Source organism: Anopheles darlingi, chromosome X (genome assembly GCF_943734745.1).
Source record: "Anopheles darlingi chromosome X, idAnoDarlMG_H_01, whole genome shotgun sequence".
NCBI lineage: Eukaryota > Metazoa > Arthropoda > Insecta > Diptera > Culicidae > Anopheles > Anopheles darlingi.
The window spans coordinates 11,688,661-11,709,002 of NC_064873.1; the positions used below are offsets into that span (position 1 = coordinate 11,688,661).

The 20,342-nt window shown below is 43.7% G+C and overlaps 1 protein-coding gene across 2 annotated transcripts in view; it reads left to right on the forward strand.

Moving 5' to 3' along the window:
* Window positions 1-19,856, forward strand: part of LOC125948465 (serine/threonine-protein kinase tousled-like 1) — a 32,691-nt gene extending 12,835 nt beyond the window's left edge. The window contains exons 4-10 of one of the 2 annotated variants that reach the window (XM_049674586.1): window positions 9,297-12,169; window positions 12,250-12,793; window positions 12,917-13,095; window positions 13,183-13,375; window positions 13,484-13,689; window positions 13,949-14,168; window positions 14,282-19,856. In XM_049674586.1, coding sequence (XP_049530543.1) covers window positions 9,297-12,169; window positions 12,250-12,793; window positions 12,917-13,095; window positions 13,183-13,375; window positions 13,484-13,689; window positions 13,949-14,168; window positions 14,282-14,584 — 4,518 coding nt within the window. In that variant the 3' untranslated portion in view covers window positions 14,585-19,856. The remainder of the gene's footprint in view (window positions 1-9,296; window positions 12,170-12,249; window positions 12,794-12,916; window positions 13,096-13,182; window positions 13,376-13,483; window positions 13,690-13,948; window positions 14,169-14,281) is intronic. The other variant, XM_049674577.1, reaches the window with a different exon arrangement.
* The last annotated feature ends 486 nt before the right edge of the window (window positions 19,857-20,342 follow it).

The following is a 20,342-nucleotide window of genomic DNA, read 5'->3' on the forward strand; positions in this document are numbered from 1 at the left end:
TGTACCATTCGCATTGGTATATTTGCAGCAGAAAAAATATTTTTAATGCAAATTCTTTGTTTAAAAATTTGCGACATGGAGAAAAACGAAGAATGCACTTTTAGCAGTTCACAAACAAATACGTATCTCAAACGCTAGTGAATATTTTGACGTGAAACTTGCCATGGTTGTCAATAACAGTGCTGATAACATATAAAAAATACAAAACTAAAGATATCCTTTTACGCGGGCAATTTGGACACCGTGTCACCTTACTTTTTGGACACAGTAGTAAAGCTCGTGTGAACCAAGAATGGTTAAAAAATCATGTTCCGCACTTCATTTCGTCCACACAATGGATTTCGAATTCGCCAGACGCAAATCCGATGGACTTTTCTATCTGGTCCGAATTGGAGAGCAAGGTCAGTACTACGAAATATGCTAGTATGGATGCGCTGAAAAAATCAATTGTACGAGAATGGGCCAAAATACCGCAAGATCATATTCGTGCAGCATGTAACTCGTTTTTGAATCGTTTGAAGGCTATAGTCATGGTAAAAGGTGGTCACATCGAGCCAAAGTGAATTTATTCTGAAATTTTGATTCTTTTAAAACAATTTTGTCTTTGAAATCAATAAAAAATAATTTCATACAGAAAAGTTATGGTGCTTTGAATTGGTAACACTTCATGTCAGTAGCCCTGTACTGCGCTGGCGCGCTGTAAATTTCCACTACATCTAGCGCTGACAACCGTGTGTTTGCGAAACACAAGACGTACCTGGTGGCAGGAGAGATGGAGCAAGTGATCAGGTGTAGCATATACACCAATGGGGTGGGGTTAGAAAATCCGCAACGAAGTGAGGCAGGGGAGGATGGTTTTCCAAAGAAATTATAAAAAGTAATCATGTCCTACATGGTTGTTTCGATCCGTGTACTTCCGTGGGCCTAATCGCGCCTACTATCGATTTTGTTACTGAGCGCTGAGTGTAGTGTACGACAGTAGCTGTTGAATAGCAGCAATTTGTCTGCTAGCATTTTGAGCAGTTATAAAAGGAAGCATAATTTCCATTTCCCCTAGTTTTAATTTGTTTCATTATTCCTTCGTGAAAATCTGTGAGCCAAGTGGCCCAAACGAGTGTATCGCCCCATTTCCTTAGTTGATCTCAGCTCTCGTTTTGTTGCTCCCTTTGGTTTGCTGTCTGGTGTATATTCAAGGTGAGGGGTGTGCGCAACCGCGAAAAGCATGGCAGAGGATATGCAGCGCCAGGATAGTGAAGGAGAGAAAGAAGTGCGTGCGAAAGAGAGATGGAGTGACGACGATAGTGTACTGGAGTGTGTTCGTGTGCTTCAAATATGAAAAGCGAATAGGCCCTGCCAGACGAAGCGTAATTAACGCGTAAATTTACAAATTAATGCCAAAACGTTCAATTTGAACCCTTACACGCTGTCAAATCTTTGACATAGACAGCGTGTAAGGGTTAAAATTAAACGTTTTGGCATTAATTTTTTCGTTTACGCTAGAGTTTACGTTCCGTGTGGCCCCAGTCAATAAAACAGGATCGGGTGGATCGCGAGTAGTTAAAAAATGCTGCCCCCCTTCTACCTGCTTCACAATCATCGCGTTCTATTAATCGGCCAATGCACCGACTTTTAGCTATCTCCAAATGATCACGGTAGACCTCTTAGTCCCACTTTCCATCATGGGCCTTGTTCTGATTCGTCCGTTCTACATCCCATGGATGCAACCATCAACCAACTCATGCACTGCTCGCAGTCCGCAAGTACGAACGTGCGTGTTGCCACTGTGGATCTATCCAGTGGTACTGAATAGAGTAGTCTGCAGCTGGGAGATGAAGTGGTATATCGAACAGTAGATAGGTGTAGTGATACAGATAGAAAACAATAAGCAACATATCGAGCAGTAGGTGCAAGCCAAAACAATTGCAAACGCCCCTGGCGTTCCTTTCGGCGGGTTGTTCACTCGTTATTCAGTATCTCCTCTCGCTCTACCAGGTGTATGCATATGAAACCGCCTTTTTTTTGTCAGAAAAAAAATTTTATTCTGCGAAAATGGAGAAACTCTTATTTTTCAAACAAATGGCAATAGTTAGCTATACATTTTTCCTATCTTTTAGGCAATTTACAGATGCTTCGCAAAAAAACAAGTCGGTGTTTTGTATCAAACCAATCACAGATCCATTTTTTTTCAAACTTTTGTAAGAATGGAAGCGCTGCTCGGCCAGTATCTGTCCCAAGGATGCAAATGCGTGTTGATTCGATAGAGCCAAGTCTGGTGAGTAAGCCGCAAGCGATAAATGATCCCAATTCAGGTCTTGTACAGTCTTCTTGGCCGGTCTTCCGCGGTGTGGCGGAGCATTTTCATCGAGCAAAATCGGTCTGTATTATCAATTTCGATATTCCGGTCGATTTATGCGGATTTCACGATCCAAATCGATTAAGTGGTGTTTGTATAGCTCACTAATAACCGTTTCGCCCAATACGGAATGCAATTCGGTGTCTTCTAACGTTTTTGGTGGTTTTTCGCGATTTTCGTTTGTCACATCAAAATCGCCATTTTTTAATTTTTTAAACCACTCTTTGCACTATGTTTCATAAAGAGCATGCTAACCGTAAACTGCGGTAAGCATTTGATGCGATTCTGTCGCCTATTTTCGAAAATGGAAGCAGAAAATGAACGATGTCCGCATTTTGCAGTTTTTAGGGACGGAACTTGCCATTTTGTACACAATGAAAATATTGGTTGTAGTGTGAAATTAGAACTATTGCGCACTGATTTTGATTACCAGATGCCGAATGAACAAAAAGAAACATTGAGAACGGTTCTACGGTTCCATTTGGCATATATATCGCTATAAAACACGGAGGGCGGTTTCATATGCATACACCTGGTATACCAGGTGTATAAGCTTAAAATTAGCGTTTTTTTGTCGAAAAAAACACATTGTTTTGAATAGAAAGTAAAAAAAATAATTTATTCGAAGTATTTTCCCTCGCTAGCTGCACATTTCCCCCGTCTTTTGAGCCCTTTGCGTCTACCATGCCTAAAGAATTCTTCATTTTATGAGGCAAACCACACGTCAAGCCATTTCCAGGCATTTTCATACGAAACGAAGTGTTGTTCGTCAACCACGTGACCTATCGACGAAAACAGGGTATAGTCTGAAGGTGCCAGGTCTGGAGAACTAGCGGGGTGAGATAGAACCTTCCGCTTGAATGTATCAAAGCAATTTTGGACCATTTTTGACGAGTGGCGATGTGGCGCTGTCTTGGAGAATTATCAACTTCTCGTGTCTTTGTTCATAACTCGGCCTTTTTAACGCAAACCACTTTGGAATTTGATTAGTTTTTAATGCTATCGATGCCCATTAACAGTTTCTTTAGGTTTGAACAGCTCATAGTAGCCAACACCCAGCTAATCTCAACAAAAGCACAGCATCGTCTTGCGTCCAAAGCGATTTGGTCTTGGGGAAGAAGGTGCTGGTTGTCCGGGATCGATCCAAGATTTTTTTCGTTTTGGATTCTCAAAATATATCCACTTTTCATCGCTAGTTAACACAAGATGCAGAAACGATTTTCTTTTTTGTCTAGAATGCAAAATTTCGCATGTGTTTTGGCTTCGCTCCATTTGCCGATCGTTCAATTCATGGGTTACCCATTTTCCAATTGTTTAACCATTTCCATCGCCAGTATACGTTTGGAAACGGTTGGTTTAGTAACTCGTAAGTGCTGGGCAACTATTTTTCGCGATTGGGCATTGGGCATCAAACGCTAATTTTAAGCTTATACACCTGGTATACTCTCAGCTACAAACAATTCGATCGTTGAGGTTCGAGTTTATCGAGATATTTAGTTCGTAGAGTGTTTCTACACTATCAGAAAAACTATTGTATCGAAACTGTCATACCATATAAAAAAATGGTTTGTGTCTTAGCCCTTTCTCGCGTGGATTTTGCGTATATATATATATATATATATATATATATATATATATATATATATATATATATATATATATATATATATATATATATATATATATATATATATATATATATACATATATATATATATATATATATATATACACTCCGTTTCATAATGATAGCCTCACCCTATTTTATCGATTTCGCGCTCAAATAAGGCGTCCCAAAAATAATTTAAATGACTGTATATTCTCCTTTTATCTCTAGAAAACGTATGCAATTTGAATTTTAAAAATATCTCAAAAATTGTGGATGAGAGAGCCAAAAAACCAAAAATGAGGTGTTTCATAATGATAGCCTCACTAGGACATATTTAATTTTTACTAACGGAAAACCAAATGATAAATTGCTCTACTAAAAGGATACATCAACTAACCAATAAACCAAAGTTTATTATTGATATTTTGTGATTATTGGACGTGCAGTACTGTTACATGAGTGCAGAATTGTGCAAAATGGTGCATGATATGGTACAGAGAAGTTTAACCGTATGATAGCAGGCCTGCAACTTATATTAACGATGGATGTCAATAACTACTTGATAGAACCTGAAGAAAACAGGATTTTGAAGCCTTGTGGAAGCCTACAAGCATAGTTCTCAAGGAATAATAAGTAAAAATTGCGGACTGTTTCAAGCTAAACATACGATTATTCGCACTTTTAGAACGATTTGTGCCTGATTTTTATCAAAAAAAATTTCATCACACTTCTAACATTATGGAAAGACTATTGGAAACAAAACTGCTTGATCAAAATTGTAACTAAAATTGTCGGACCTGCTTTACCACCACAACTGATAACGCGAAGGAACGATTGTAACAGTCAAAGTTATGATGTTCAATTTTTTCGTATGTTTTTGGTTCCGTATCAATTTAGAAAGTCTCAAGAGTGATGAAACATCATTATCCTTGATGTTTCAAGTGTTTTATTTCATTTCCGGTAAAATTTCAAGCGGATTACATGATTTACCTTCAGTTGAAATTTTAACGGTTTTTTTGCATGTAATATCGCAAGTATTCTGTAGCGATCCTACGATGGATTGGGTAATTCCTTCAAAACTGAATCGAATACTGTAAGATATCATCCTTGATCAACAATTTGAACTGTTAATTGGAGAATTGCAACGTTTTTTCGGCGATTTCTAATTAAAAAACCGCGATGGCCTACGAAAGGAATCCAAACAAGGCGTGGTTTGACCGATTGTAGATCAACCTAATAACCTTCTAGCACTCTATTTTACCTTAATATCACATAATAAAGGTCTAAACTTGTTAATATCACTACGATTCACCAGATTGAACCATCTTGGGATCATACAGACGCTTAAAGAGTCCATAAGCTATGCACAGAGGTTTCTATCTAAGAAAAACCTGACAAAAATACCAAAAAGTGAACCGAAACTCATCTTTCTGGGATGAAACGATAACAGAAGAAGCACTGATTACTAAAACATCTTGGATTTTGGATGCGATTTGCAAAAATATGCAGATTTATATTTAAAATCCTTAGTGAGGCTATCATTATGAAACGGACTGTATATATATATATATATATATATATATATATATATATATATATATATATATATATATATATATATATATATATATATATATATATATATATATATATATATATATAGCGAATGAGCTCGTTCAAAGGCTCCGGTAGTGTTTCGATTTCTGGCAACTGCACTTTGCCCAAAGCGCATTCCGGTTGGCCCTTTTTTAATTTAAGGGCATGACAATGGAAGCATTTTTCAATTGGCATTTTTTTGCTGGCGCAACGGCAGAGAGCATTGGAGAGAGAGAGAAAAAGAGAGAGAGAGAGAGAAAAAGAGAGAGAGAGAGAGAGAGAGAAGATAGAGAGAGTTTTTTAGCGGGGACGCGGGTGTGGGCACTCTTAATGAAATATACGGAAAGTTGAGATAAAAAATCAAAATTAAAAGATTTAATCAGATACCACAAAACCATTCTATTTTCTGCTTCTAGTCCGTTCTGCCTATTTAGAAACTCTTCTGCCTGCGATTCACGGATTTAGGGCATCGCCACACGCGCATTTTCTCGTTCTTGTTGTGTTTGGTACACGGTTCTTATTGCTCTGCGTTTGCGTTCAATTGTTGTTTTCATAGCTCGGCGGTCCAATTGGTCCTCTTTCGTTTAGCTGGGACATTAACGCTCACTTCGTTTTAGAGAGTACCAAAACAAAACCAAACAAACAATGCAAATTTCTGATAAGCACGTACAACTTGAACCTTGCGTATAATATAACTTGATAACTTGCCAGTGTAGAGAGCGCGTTAGGTTTGCGTTAACTTAACGATTTGTTAAGTGATGTGTATTTGGACTTCAATAGAACGCTCGTTGTGAATGACGATAGACATAGTAGGCTTTCTAAGAATACTTAAACCGGTCTGAGCTAAGTCTTCTAGGATAAAATTCTCTTCTTCTTCTTCTTCTTCTTCTTCAAATGAGGATTTACCCTAGTACAGATTCCTGTGCCTTCGTTAGCTACTCTGGGGACCTAGACCTCGCTAAAACTAGGGACCGGCTACTCTGGCCATATGTCCCGGATAAAATTCTCATCAATTAAATTAGTTCGCGCTAACAACGCCCCCTGGCGGTCAGTATTGCTACTACTGTTCGGAGAATTAGTGAATTTTCAAAAAAATCATTAAAAATACAAGTTTGCTAGGGCTATGTAAATTTGGGATTATTAGTGGTAAAAACCCACTATTAGCACCCCCTCTCACCGAGCACTCAAAAATTTATCCATTTGGTGGCAGGGTTGAATCATTAGCTAACGTTAAAGAAACGGGTGATCGGACGCTCCACAGATTGATTCGATAACGACCTACGCAAATCAAAATAGCAGTAACGTTAGTATTGAAAAGAAAGGACGAAATTTGAATGGTGTTAAGGAAAAAACCAAGACAAATAAGTGAGACCTGCAAACTGCATTTTGCAGGTCTTTTTCACACAAAATTCCGACTGAGCCATTCCGAGAAGCCTTCCGGTAGTTAGCCGGAATTTTCGACATGACGGTCGAAAACAGTTTTGCGCGCATGTTTTTTTAGATATTATTGTGCTTTTTCAATCAATTCCTTCTCCGTTTTTGCCACAACATTGTGTAAAAGACTGAGTAAAAGACTGAAATAGCCGACCCCTCCCCCCCACTCACTGTGAGTTACTGAGTGACAGAAAAAATGGTAAAAGACTGAAATAGCCCCCCCCACTCACGGTGAGCTACTGAGAGACCGAAAAAATCGCTGTTTTACTGGTAAAATGTAACTTTTCCACCACTCCCCCCTCGCCTAATACATTTATTGGTAAAAGACTGAAATAGGCCCCCCCACTCACGGTGAGTTACTGAGTGACCGAAAAAATCGTTAATTACCACTTTTTAGATAAGCAAACCTTCATAAAAATATGTGAAAACGTAAATAAATGTAGGTAAAAGACTGAAATAGGCCCCCCCCACTCACGGTGAGTTACTGAGTGACCGAAAAAATCGTTGTTTTAATGGTAAAATGTAACTTTTCCACCCCTCTCCCCTCCCCAAATACTTTTATTTACGTTTCCGCATATTTTTATGAAGGTTTGCTTATCTAAAAAGTGGTATTTAACGATTTTTTCGGTCACTCAGTAACTCACCGTGAGTGGGGGGGCCTATTTCAGTCTTTTACCTAAATGTATTAGGGGAGGGGGGAGGGGTGGAAAAGCTACATTTTACCATTAAAACAACGATTTTTTCGGTCACTCAGTAACTCACCGTGAGTGGGGGGGCCTATTTCAGTCTTTTACCCATTTATTTACGTTTCCTCATATTTTTATGAAGGTTTGCTTATCTAAAAAGTGGTAATTAACGATTTTTTCGCTCACTCAGGGTAAAAGACTGAAATAGGCCCCCCACTCACGGTGAGTTACTGAGTGACCGAAAAAATCGTTAATTACCACTTTTTAGATAAGCAAACCTTCATAAAAATATGTGAAAACGTAAATAAATGTATTAGGGGAGGGGGGAGGGGTGGAAAAGCTACATTTTACCATTAAAACAACGATTTTTTCGGTCACTCAGTAACTCACCGTGAGTGGGGGGGCCTATTTCAGTCTTTTACCCATTTATTTACGTTTCCTCATATTTTTATGAAGGTTTGCTTATCTAAAAAGTGGTAATTAACGATTTTTTCGGTCACTCAGTAGCTCACCGTGAGTGGGGGGGCCTATTTCAGTCTTTTACCCTTTTTTCTATTCCTTTTTCCCTTAAGCTTGCGCACGATTCAACCCCTCCCCCCACGTCCTTGGAGTTTTTTCTCGCCTTTTCCTCTTGCTGCCAACGAGCGTTACTTTAGAGAGCATCGCTCTAGCGTTTCCTCGTCCTCTTCCCATGCAGCAGAGCATTCGATTTCATCCGCTACGGCCTTCCTCTCGTTGCGTCGCAGGCAGCGGAGTAGCTAGGGCGATTAAAAAAGGCTATTCTATTTTCTGCTTCTATTTCCTTTTTTTATAGTTTTCATCCCCGGTTTAACTGAGCAGTTAGGGTTTATTGTTCGAATAAGTTTAGTCTTATTTATTTCTCTCTTTGTATTTTGTATCGTTTTTTGTTTCTATTGCTTTGTCTGTAGCCAATGAATTGCTTATCTATTTCTATTTCTTTGCCTCTTTGTGGCTTCTGTTGTGTCCAATTGTCCATTGAAACGTGTATTGATGAAACGTAAAATAATGTACAGTGGTGTACATGCGGATTTCTCGTTTCCCATTGATAACTCACTCACGGTAAAGCCTTTGTTGACCAATCAAGTCGATCACCAACGAGTTCGGTCGCCAACTGTTTTCCTTTCAGTCAGACAGATAGAAAAAGATAAAAGAAAGAAAGAAAACGAGAAAGAGATTAGAAAGTTCACACAATATGCGTTGGCCGGGATGCGTTGGAGAATTTAACAGGCAAAATCGGATTTTCGGGCTTCCGGTTTTCCAAATATCTATACACATACATCACATACGCGCCGTATCACTGTGCGATACCACCCCCTGCGCGCCGCACTGGTGTCGTGTGTTACGTAATCCGCATCGGCAAAGCCCGTATTGAAATAGTCAACTCATTATGGAGCATACTATGGGGTCCGTCCGCAGAGGTGGATAAGCCCTGAACGAATGCAGGTCGTAAGTTTGCATAACGCACTCGCGCTGCTATTTGATCGACCATTAAATGTTGAAGAAAGTTCGAACGAAAATGTAAACATTTCGTTGAAAACTACTGGTTTTTTTTAACATTCCTCCATTTTATTTCCTTTTTTCTTCCACCTGCCCTCAGATGTCCGCCGGAGCCCAGCTGCAAATGGCACCACAGACAACCATTTTACAAGTCGGCCAGGACCAAGCGCATAACCATGCACACCATATGCAGCAGCAGCAGCAGCAGCAGCATTATAACAACCAACAGCAGCAGCTGCAGTCTGTCACCGCATCCTTAGCGGTCGCGGCATCTTCAATGACCGAGAGTGGTGGCGAAGCCCGAGGAACTGAAGATGGTGCAGACGAGAGTGGAACGATAGTCTCATCGAATAGTAACGTGCAACAGCAACAACAGCTACATCACCATCATACACACCATCACCACCACCACCAACAACATCAACAGCACCATGCTCAGCAGCAGCAACACCATCAAAATAATAACAAAGATCAGGATTCGAACATGAGCACTTGTTCGTCGCATAGTGATAAGGAGATCGAAGCGATCATTAGTGCTGCTGCTGCGGCGGCCGCGATCGTTACTGCCGGAGCCCCGGGAACCACCAGTCACGGTATCATGCTGACAGCAACCGCTCCTTCATCCGGTCCTGGGGAGAAAGTGACTCGCGTTGCTCCGACCGAGCGTAAGCGCAAACGAAAGGCTCCGGAAGATAATGGATGTCTTCCGGCTAGTACCGGCGGAATTGGCGCGGGAGGTGGTACGGGCACATCGACAAGCACGGCAGCAGGAGCGGGAAGTATCGCCATTGTAGGCGGACATTTACGTGATAGTAGAGATAATATTAAGGGCCCGCGGCTCTCCGTGTCCCTAAGTGATACTAAGATAAACGATTATTTTTCGAAACACCCGCCAGCATCGAGCTCGCTGATGCGCTCAACTGTCACGAAAGGAGTGAGCGGGAACTCCGGGGCGAATACCGGCGGCGCTCGTACTGGGGTCGTGCACGGTGCAGCAGGTGGTTCTATCGTAGGAGCAATAAACAATTCCACGATCACCGAAGGAGGTGGTGGTAGCGCTGGTGATGGTGGTGCCGGTAGTGGCGGTGGTGGAGGTAGTAGTGGAGGCAGCGATGGCTGTAGCAGTGTGGGTAATCCGCCAGGAGGAGTCAGTGGTTCTAGTGGTTCGGCAGGCGGAGGGACGGTGTCTGGTGGGAGTGGTGTTGGCGGAACCAGTCAAAGCCAAACTGCCAAGAGCACCAGCCCTCAGCTCGGACCTTATCCGATGTATCCGCCCTCCACGAACCAACCATCACAACAAGTGACCGAGCGCGGAGCGTCGTCGATTCAAAGCAGCCAGCAGCAGCAGATCGCCAGTAGCCCACAATCGCAGCAACAGCAGGTCGATCCGTTTAGTCGACCACAGCGACATCCTGCTTCGTCATCAACGTCATCGGGCAATAACAGCACCATTTCCTTATTAGTTCCTCACTCAACCGCCGCTACGGCAGCGGCAGCCGCGGCTGCTGCGGCCGTCGCGGCTGCAGCCGCCGCGATGATTGCTCCACCACCTTCCATCTCCAACTCGACCGCGATACAGAGCGCTTCGATAGTGTCAGCCAGCGGAAGCGGTGGAACCATCATGTCCAGTGCATCCCAAAAGCCACACCAACCCTTGATGAGTGCTGCTACCGGACAGCCGCTGCAGGCGAAACAGCAACAGTCATCGCAACCGTTACACCAGAAGCAGTCGGCAGTAACGGTGGCAAGTCAGTCGGGTCAAACCGGAATGGTCCAGGCATCCCAGCAACTGCAAACAACTTTGATCAATTCTTCACAGACGGCAACGACAACGGGGGGCCAAGGGCCCACGACTATCATTGTTGCCTCTCATCAGCAACAACAGCAGACCTCGCAGTCCATAGCGTCACTACAAGACTCGGCGGGACTAGGGACCACTATCCACAGCACTATAGCAGCAACGACTGCAGTGACTAATCAGCAGCAACAGCAGCAACAGCAGCAGCAGGAACAACAGCAGCAGCAGGAGCAGCAACCGCAGCAGCAGCAACCGCAGCAGCACCAACCGCAGCAGCAGCAACCGCAGCAGCAGCAGCAACCGCAGCAGCAGCAGCAGCAACAGCAGCAACCGCAGCAGCAGCAGCAGCAACAGCAGCAACAGCTGCTGCAGAACAATCACATTTCAGTAACCACTTCCACCGCCAATAACAACAATACTGTCCTCAACACGTTGGTGCTTAGCAGCAGTTCCAACAGTAGCAACAGCAACAATAGCACTACCGGTAGCACGAGTAACGGAGGTGGTAGCGGCGGTGGCGGTGGAGGTGGTGTTGGCTGTGGGGCCACCGGATCGGGAATCGGTGGTGGTAGTAATGGTGGTGGTGGGATCAGTCTCTCCAAAACAGCTGCCTCACTGAACAGCAGCAGTCTGTTGGGCGGTGCAGGTAATAACAATAGCACTTTCCAGCTGCGAGCCACGACCCCTTCGCCCACGCCTTCGACAGTACTGGGTGCGATGACGGGGAGACTACCAACCTCGAAGATTCCCGCCATCGCCTTGACGAATTTGACTGCAACGACGGTAGCGGTGTCGGCATCGGCCGTCGCGATATCACCGCCCCAGATGCTATCAAAAATGGTGCAGACCGAATTAACACAAGTAGATATGAGCGAGCGGGAGCACGATTTCGATGCGAGCCGCACGCGCATTGACGAACTGGCACGCATGTCCGATGAGCAAAAAACCCAGATCGGCGTGAATCAGAAGGCAATAGAGCAGCAAAAGAACCAAATTGCCAAGTGCATCGAGGTGGTGAAGAAGCTCCTGAAGCAGAAAAGCAATATAGAAAAAAAGGAGGCGCGGCAGAAGTGCATGCAAAACCGACTACGGCTCGGTCAGTTTGTCACGCAGCGCGTCGGCGCCACGTTCCAAGAGAATTGGACCGACGGTTACGCTTTCCAGGAGCTCGCGAAGTAAGTTATCTGTCTACTATCTACAGCCTGACACACTAGCTTAGATGCTTTATACAATGTCTTTTTCCTGTATCTTTCAGACGCCAGGAGGAGATCACGGCAGAGCGCGAGGAGATTGATCGACAGAAGAAGTTATTGATGAAGAAGCGGCCTACCAACAGCGAGAGCGGTCGTAAGCGTAACCAGAGCAACAATAGCGGCAACAGCAGTAACAACAGTTCGATTGCAACAACGGGCGCGGGTGGTGGGGCCGGCGTTGTGCCGGTGGGTGGCTCCGGTCTCGGAGCGAGCGTTACAGCTGGCAGTGGCGGAGCCAACGCCGCTGGCAGCGGTGCAGCTACTACCAATAGCAGTGGCGTGAGCAGTACCAGCGGCACAGTCAGTAGCGGATCGTCAACGCTGCACAACGGGAATGATAACAGCACATTTCTTAAGCCGGATCCGGTTGTCAGCAGCGGCTCGTCATTTACGCTGCAGGAGTACTATGAGTGCGATGAAATACTGAAGCTGCGCCAGAACGCGCTTAAGAAGGAGGACGCAGATCTGCAGCTTGAGATGGAGAAGTTGGAACGGGAGCGCAATCTTCACATCCGGGAGCTCAAGAGAATACACAACGAGGATCAGGTAAGAGGATGCTGCCTCCAGAAGGCGTACACGATGCTCTGGCACAATGATGGTGGAATTATACATCACTTATTCAATCTTTTCCACTTTTGCTTGTTGAAATTGGCATCTGGTGAATAATAGTCGCGATTTAACAATCATCCCGTGCTTAACGATCGCTACCTACTATTAATGTTGCTCGGCAAGGGTGGCTTCTCCGAGGTGCACAAGGCTTTTGATCTGAAGGAGCAACGCTACGTCGCGTGTAAGGTGCACCAGTTGAACAAAGACTGGAAAGAGGACAAAAAAGCTAACTATATTAAGTAAGTAAAATAGGTCTCACTCGTCTCTTCTGGGTGCTAGCAGCAAAGGCGCATCAGCGTGTAACCGATCTCTTACCGCCTTTGCAGACACGCGTTACGTGAGTATAATATCCACAAGGCACTTGACCATCCCCGTGTGGTAAAGCTGTACGATGTATTTGAGATCGATGCCAACTCATTTTGCACCGTTCTTGAGTACTGTGACGGACATGATCTTGATTTCTATCTAAAGCAACACAAGACGATTCCAGAGAAGGAGGCGCGCTCAATCATCATGCAGGTATGTACGGTACCCTCAGTTCCAGTAGATACAATGATATTGATATGTGCTAGCAGTGATCTATCTCAAATATCGTCTTTTTTTATGCTAAATTTATTTCTCACGTAGGTTGTTTCGGCACTAAAGTATCTGAACGAGATCAAACCACCGATCATACACTACGACCTGAAGCCAGGCAACATTCTTCTTACCGAGGGTAACGTGTGCGGTGAGATCAAGATTACCGATTTTGGCCTGTCGAAGGTTATGGACGAAGAGAACTATAACCCGGACCACGGTATGGATCTCACATCACAAGGTGCTGGAACTTATTGGTGAGCGAACCGAGACGGCAATTTATGAGGAGGTGGTGAGGGTTGAAGAAGAAGGGCTGCGTAAGATGGATGAATTAGAAACAAAGATAACGAACATGGGAGAAAAATCCGGCAGGCCTGTTTTCGCTTGAATTCTTCGAGCCATCCTATTTCAGCTCAGTTTGTTGGACCACTAGATCTGGGCAACTATATCAAATTTATGTTTTGTTTTTATATTTCCTCTCCTTTCCGACTATTACAAAATGATGTTTGTATGCAGGTATTTGCCACCCGAGTGCTTTGTGGTCGGCAAGAACCCACCGAAGATCTCGTCTAAAGTGGACGTCTGGAGCGTGGGTGTTATCTTCTACCAATGCTTGTACGGTAAGAAGCCGTTCGGGCACAACCAATCGCAAGCCACAATTCTCGAGGAGAACACGATTCTAAAAGCAACGGAAGTGCAGTTCGCCAATAAACCGACCGTCTCAAACGAAGCCAAGGTAGGTGCAAATGAATGACTAACAATCTGGAAACGATCGCGACAAATCAACGCAACAACACCTTCAATCCTCTATCTTTCTCTTCCTCTTTCTCTCTCCGTCTCTTCCGCCAGAGCTTTATTCGTGGTTGTCTGGCGTACCGGAAGGAGGACAGGATGGATGTGTTCGCGTTGGCCAAACATGAATATCTGCAACCGCCGGTGTCGAAACACAATCGTTCATCGAACCAGCAGAACCAGCATGCTGTCGTGAATAGCACCAACAGTGGAGCCGCCGCCGGCGGTGCAGGTGGTGGCGGCGGTGGAGGTGGTGGTGGTTCAGGCGGATCTGGAGGAGCGGGTGGGAACCCGGTCGGTCAGCAGACTACATTTTCGACCGGCATGTTCGGCAACATGAACCAATCTAGTTCATCTTAGCTGTCCTTCCGCAGTGGCGGCGTCATGAGCAATAAGCGTACCGGTACCGGCAGCGTATCCTCCTTTCTCTTCGCTCATGCTCGGTCGCGCACGGCAGGCGCCGGGGGTATTACGACTCCTTCGCCTTCATCGGGCATTGCCAACGAACCTACGACTCCACTGCTGCCTCCTGCGGGCCATCGAGCATCATCCTCATCAGTCCTGTTTCTACCGTGTAGTAGCGGGACAGAGGTAGGCGGCATGAAGCATAAAACCGCCAGCAGTAGCAACACCACATCCACTTCCAATAATAATGCAGCACCACTAAGCACGACAAGGGTCAGTATTTTTGGCGGAACAGCACGGAATGTGTCGGCAGAACAAGACGATCGTCGGTCACAGATGGGCCGGGCGAACCGAAACAGCATCGGTGGAAGTGCTTCGCCGAAAAACGGAGGAGCGGCCAAGAAGCACAGTATTATCTTGAAACCATCATCACAGCAGCAGCAACAGCAGCAGCATCAGCTGATGCAATGTAGTAGTGCTGGCAGCAATCAATCATTGGTAACCGTGTGTCGTCAATCAGCAACAGTAGCAATTCAGCAAGTAAACCAGGCGCAATCACTATTGCAAGCCTCTGTAATCCGGCGACAGCAGCAGCCGCAAGAACAGTACAGGCATCAGCAGCATCCATTGGCTACTACAACCCATCTGTTTAATCTACCTATTGCGGTACCAACCAAGCCACAACTGCGTACCTCCCAGCACCGCCACCAGCTGCTGCTGCTGCGAAAGGCGGTTGCTGCCAACGGCGTGGCTGCAGCAGCGGCTTGTCAACCAACCGTAGTTTGCACTTCTACCAATAGCCCTGCATCGACTCTAGCGACCTCCACGTCGTCTTCATCGTCCTCGTCCTCGTCATCCGAATCATCGTCGACATTTGCCAAGTCCACTGTGCCATTGACGCACAGCCCCCTAACTCCTAACAACAACACCAATGGCATCAGCATGCGGGCAGCATGCCAACCGATGAATGGAGCCTAAAGCGTCCTTAGATTGCCCCCTGTGTACTGTCAAGGTACTGCCGCACACCGTCGTCTTAACTTTTGTGTGACACTAATGCCAGTAAATTTTTCAATACCATCGGCATCTGATGTTGCGCGTCGACAGCAGCTGCACCTCACAACCAATCAATAACATTCCTATTCTCCACGACGCTCCGTTCCACTCGCAGATGAGCGCGCTTCCAATGGGTGCGTTCGGAAGATGCCAAGACGTGAAAGAGGGATAAATAGGCGAAAAGGAACTGCAAGCAAAGTGACAAAGTAGGAGAGAATGGTATTTGGCTAAACTAATCGCAAAAGTCTGTACAGTTCATAATGAGCGAAGATGTACATAGTTTATGCTTTTGAGGAATCGACCGTTCGATAGTCAGTAGAAGTTATTTCGCGGTTTAGGTTTTAGTTTTTTTATCTGTAATATGACTTCATGAAATGTACAGATTAGTGTTGCGTGTGCTGTAGTGTACATTAGCCAACAACACATCTGTCTCATTAGGCGGATTATTTCACATGTTTTTGATATCATTTGATTCCTAGCTATGGATTCAAACGCAGCAAGCAAAGAATGGCTGACATGAAACGCCCTTCCCCACGGGATGTCTACGCTGATACCGTATAAGTAACGCATGTATACTTTAGTTTAAATACTTTTTGCACTGACTTTCAATACTTAGAATTTGAACAAGTAGGCCTGGGTATCTACTGGTTTATGCCTTATAATTTATAAGTTTACCAGTTCTTAACCCATCTGATCGGTCGTCGGAGAAGGGACGAGGGTTGGGAAATGATTATGGTTTTTTACTTCTTAAATTGCAAATGATGCAAATGAGCGAGGGAAAAAAGCAAAAGAAAAGATATGAAATGAAAAAAAAGAACGATTAGTGTCTTCTTGAATGACTTGATACACTCGAAACGAGAAGTGTTTTGTTTTTTTTTTTTCGTTCTTCACATTTATATATCACAAGCGCTGCGGCTTATGACGTAAACGGACAAACAGCACGGATAAATCGAACGAAAGTTGAAAACTAAGCTGAACGGAGCTGTAATCACTCATTCTGCATCCCATGAGTTATGCTACCCAACGATGTGGCAAAATAAGCAGACAACACAAGATGATTAGAAGTTTGAAATGTTTGTTTGAAGAATAAGAGAAGTTTGAAAAACGGGGCACGCAGATCCTACAATATGATAGTATAAAAACTAGATAATAAAGTATGTAAAAATTGGTAATCGGTAATAAAAGGGCGTGAAGAAGGAGCAAACCTTGTAAACATCTCATAGTTACAAACTGGCCCACCCGCTTCCCTCCTAAACAAAAGAAGGATACGGAAGAACACGCACCCATGTGCACACACACATATGCGCATACATATTAGAACTGCCGCATGAGATGAAGTGTAGAATCATCGTGTATTTTAACTGGAAAAGTGAAATATTAGAAAGGATTTATACCAGGATCATGAATAAGCTAGGTACTGTTGGCAAAAGGGAAGGGGGGGGGGGGGGGCGTAAAGTAATTACAAGCGTGTGCGTGCGAATATTAATATTCATTCCTATGCGTGAACAATGGCAGAGTAACACTCAACCGGGAATTGTACATACGTTATTTTCCCTAAAGTTTTTTTTGGTCTGTTGCCGTGCGCCTACACTGTCGGTATTATTGGAAGGTGAAAACGATTTTGTAGCGTCCACTCTAAGGGGTCTCAGGATTCGTTCATGGAGGCAAGCCATAGTCCATTGTCCAGACTATACTTGGCGAAAAATGTACCGTAGCATTAGAAAAACTTCTAGAGGTCTGTCACTTTTTCTTACGTTTTGAAACCGATACGGCTGTTGATCTCGTTTTCTTAGCTACATGCGATATTAAAATGGTAGAAAATCGGAATAATCATCAGAAATTTGCTACGTCCATCGACACTTTAGCTGTTAAAATTGAAAGAGCAACTGCTTCACTTCAACACTATATTTGTTGATTGCGCTTTTTAAAATATGTTTACAGATTTAATCTATTTCAAACTACTGAGCGTTCAATTTTCAAAGCAGATGAAATTTTAGGTCTCTATGATTTCGCCAATTTCTAGGCCTAAAATTTCATAGTGTGGACGCTAGAAAATACAAATTACCACCATACATTGGCTTAGATTTTTATAATCTGGGCAAAGGGTGACCCCTATGACAGCGAAAGAACAAACGAAGTTGTCGCTCGAGCCCCATTGCTTTTTTCATGCTATGGTAGAAAGGGAGACTGCATGCTTTCTTTCTCTGCCAAATTAAAAATAAAGCTGTTTGTGGAAAAGGCGTTATGCAAATGCGGCACCTGATCTATGCTACCAACCCCCTCCCCCCACCCCACTCCCTCTCCATACTTCCTCCCTCTTCTTTACTAATTCGAATTCTACTTATTCTTCTGATTTCCTGCTAGGGTGGCATTGTCGTTGGCGGTGCGTATCTATAACATAGTAACCAACGATAGTAAAACTGGAGTAGGTTATGACCACACATCTTATCTTAAACATTCATGTACTTTACATGAACCCATAACCGTCCCATCCTGCACTTATCTGTGAAAAACGCGTAACTGTAACATACCATTAAAGGCAATGTATTCGCAAGTCAAGCAAAAGTTTCTATATTTTCCGGAACATGTACTGGTCATTTCGCTGCTCTATTGGTGGTCATTTCACTGCTCCATTTGCACTTTAATCTACTGGTTGCGACAGTTAAAGTTAATTTTTCAAAACCCTATTTTTCTGCTGATACCGTTATCTATTTATTGATAGCTGTTGCAAATGTGCAACTTTATTCCAATCTATTAGCGCACAGAGCACTGACTTTTTGACATCAAACATTTTTTTATTTAAATAAAAAGAGAATGTATAAATTAAAAAAGATTCTCATGCTTGTCTTAACCCATAATGAGGCAGTTATGCGTTCATGGGCAGTGCTCCTCTCAACCGTTCTTAATCTAACTCCTAAGCGAAATGGGGCATAGAAAGCTGTGTTACCAGTGGCAAAGGACGATGAGATTGGTTTTTACGTAGTGTTTTACGTAGTCGAAAATCCATAGGCTACAGGGCGAATGTATGATTATGGGTATTCTTGAAGCGAATGATAGAGAAAAAGGATAAATGTGCACGTGTGCGTGTGTGTGTGTTTGTGTGTGTGTGTTTGCGCAAAGCACCGCAGCGGCTACAAGATGCATCCAAATGATTTACGTAAAAATACAGCAAAAAGATAAATGTACGCTCATTTACTAGCGGATAAATATTCAAAGTTAGTGGTTATTTCCAACATGCATGTTAGCAGGCATACATACACACGCAGGTATGTGGAAAATGGAATGAAAATAAACCAAAAAAAAATTGATAAAAAGATACCCGCTCCCCTCCCAAACTCTGCGGTGGAAAAACAAACAGACAAGAATGTAGTCGGGAAAAGAAAAAACACATAAGTTTGCCAGGAGAAAATAGGACCAGGTTGATGATGGTGGGTGATATTGCCAAGCACGGGGGTAGGTCGGATGAGGGAGACGCAAAAAAGCACGTGGAACAGCGGAGATCAATGTACCCATCAATAGAATAGAATCCCCAACCCACCAATTGATCAGACGGTGGGTGCCTGCCAGTGCGCGAACACCTACACCCAGGTGTGTCTGTTTGTGTGTGCAAATTCAAGGTGCGCGCGCTATTAAGGATAACTGGTGGGATCTTTATTCCGGGTCGGGTCGCAAGTGGGCCTCTTCGATTATTATGTAGACAAACTCAAATTAGCATCCGGGTCGCTTTGGAAAATAACAGCTACTCAGTCGGCCGCAGTGTAATATAACACTCACTTGGCGGGCCGCATCACAAACAAAATCATATAAAATTACGTTTAACTTTACTTGGAGGAGGGTGTAGAGGGTTTGCTGCTGTTACCTAATATTATGGAATTGAAGGTCTCAGATCCGCCGAGCCGTCGGAGAGCAACAAAGATTATAATTAATTCATTGAACAAATCCGAATACGACTTCACACATATACTCGCTAAGCCCCCTCCCCTACCCATCTCCAACCCCCTTCCCACAACAACACACACACACACACACAACGCGCCAGAGAAAAGAGAAAGCAAATGGTAACAAAATACTGAAAATAATAATAAAGATAAATAATTATAATAAATTATTTAAGATACGGCAAGAAAAACTCTTCTACGTGTAATAATTGAAGTAAAAAATAAATATTAAAACAGCAACATAGTTTAAGTGTACCGGGTTTGTTGGCGCATTGTATTTTGCAGAATTGCCATTTTCAGGGTTAGTAAACTGTACGGCAGTGTAAAATATCCGCCCAGAAACATTTGTTTATATTGTCTGCAATCTATTATCTGCTCGTCCAGTGGTAGTGCGATCGAATGGAAGCAGAGAATCGTGCTGTAGCAGTAGTGAAGTAAAGGAACCATTAGAGAGGGGAAGGCTCTACATTCTCAGAGTAAGGCTTGTGGAGGTCGACGTTCGGATATGTTTCCACATTTTAGATTCAATCGGCGGACACCGAGAGTTGTTTTTTTTGCGAGCGTTTATTTTTGTGTAGCGTCTACCACGCGTTGGTAGTGCTACGGAGCTTTTTGGTACACGTCTAGCCGCTTCGAGGAACACGATCGAACAAGGGGGAAACGTCAGACGCATTCTGACGCGTCAAGCGGCTCGAGCCGGCTTGACTTTTTAATCTGCTTGA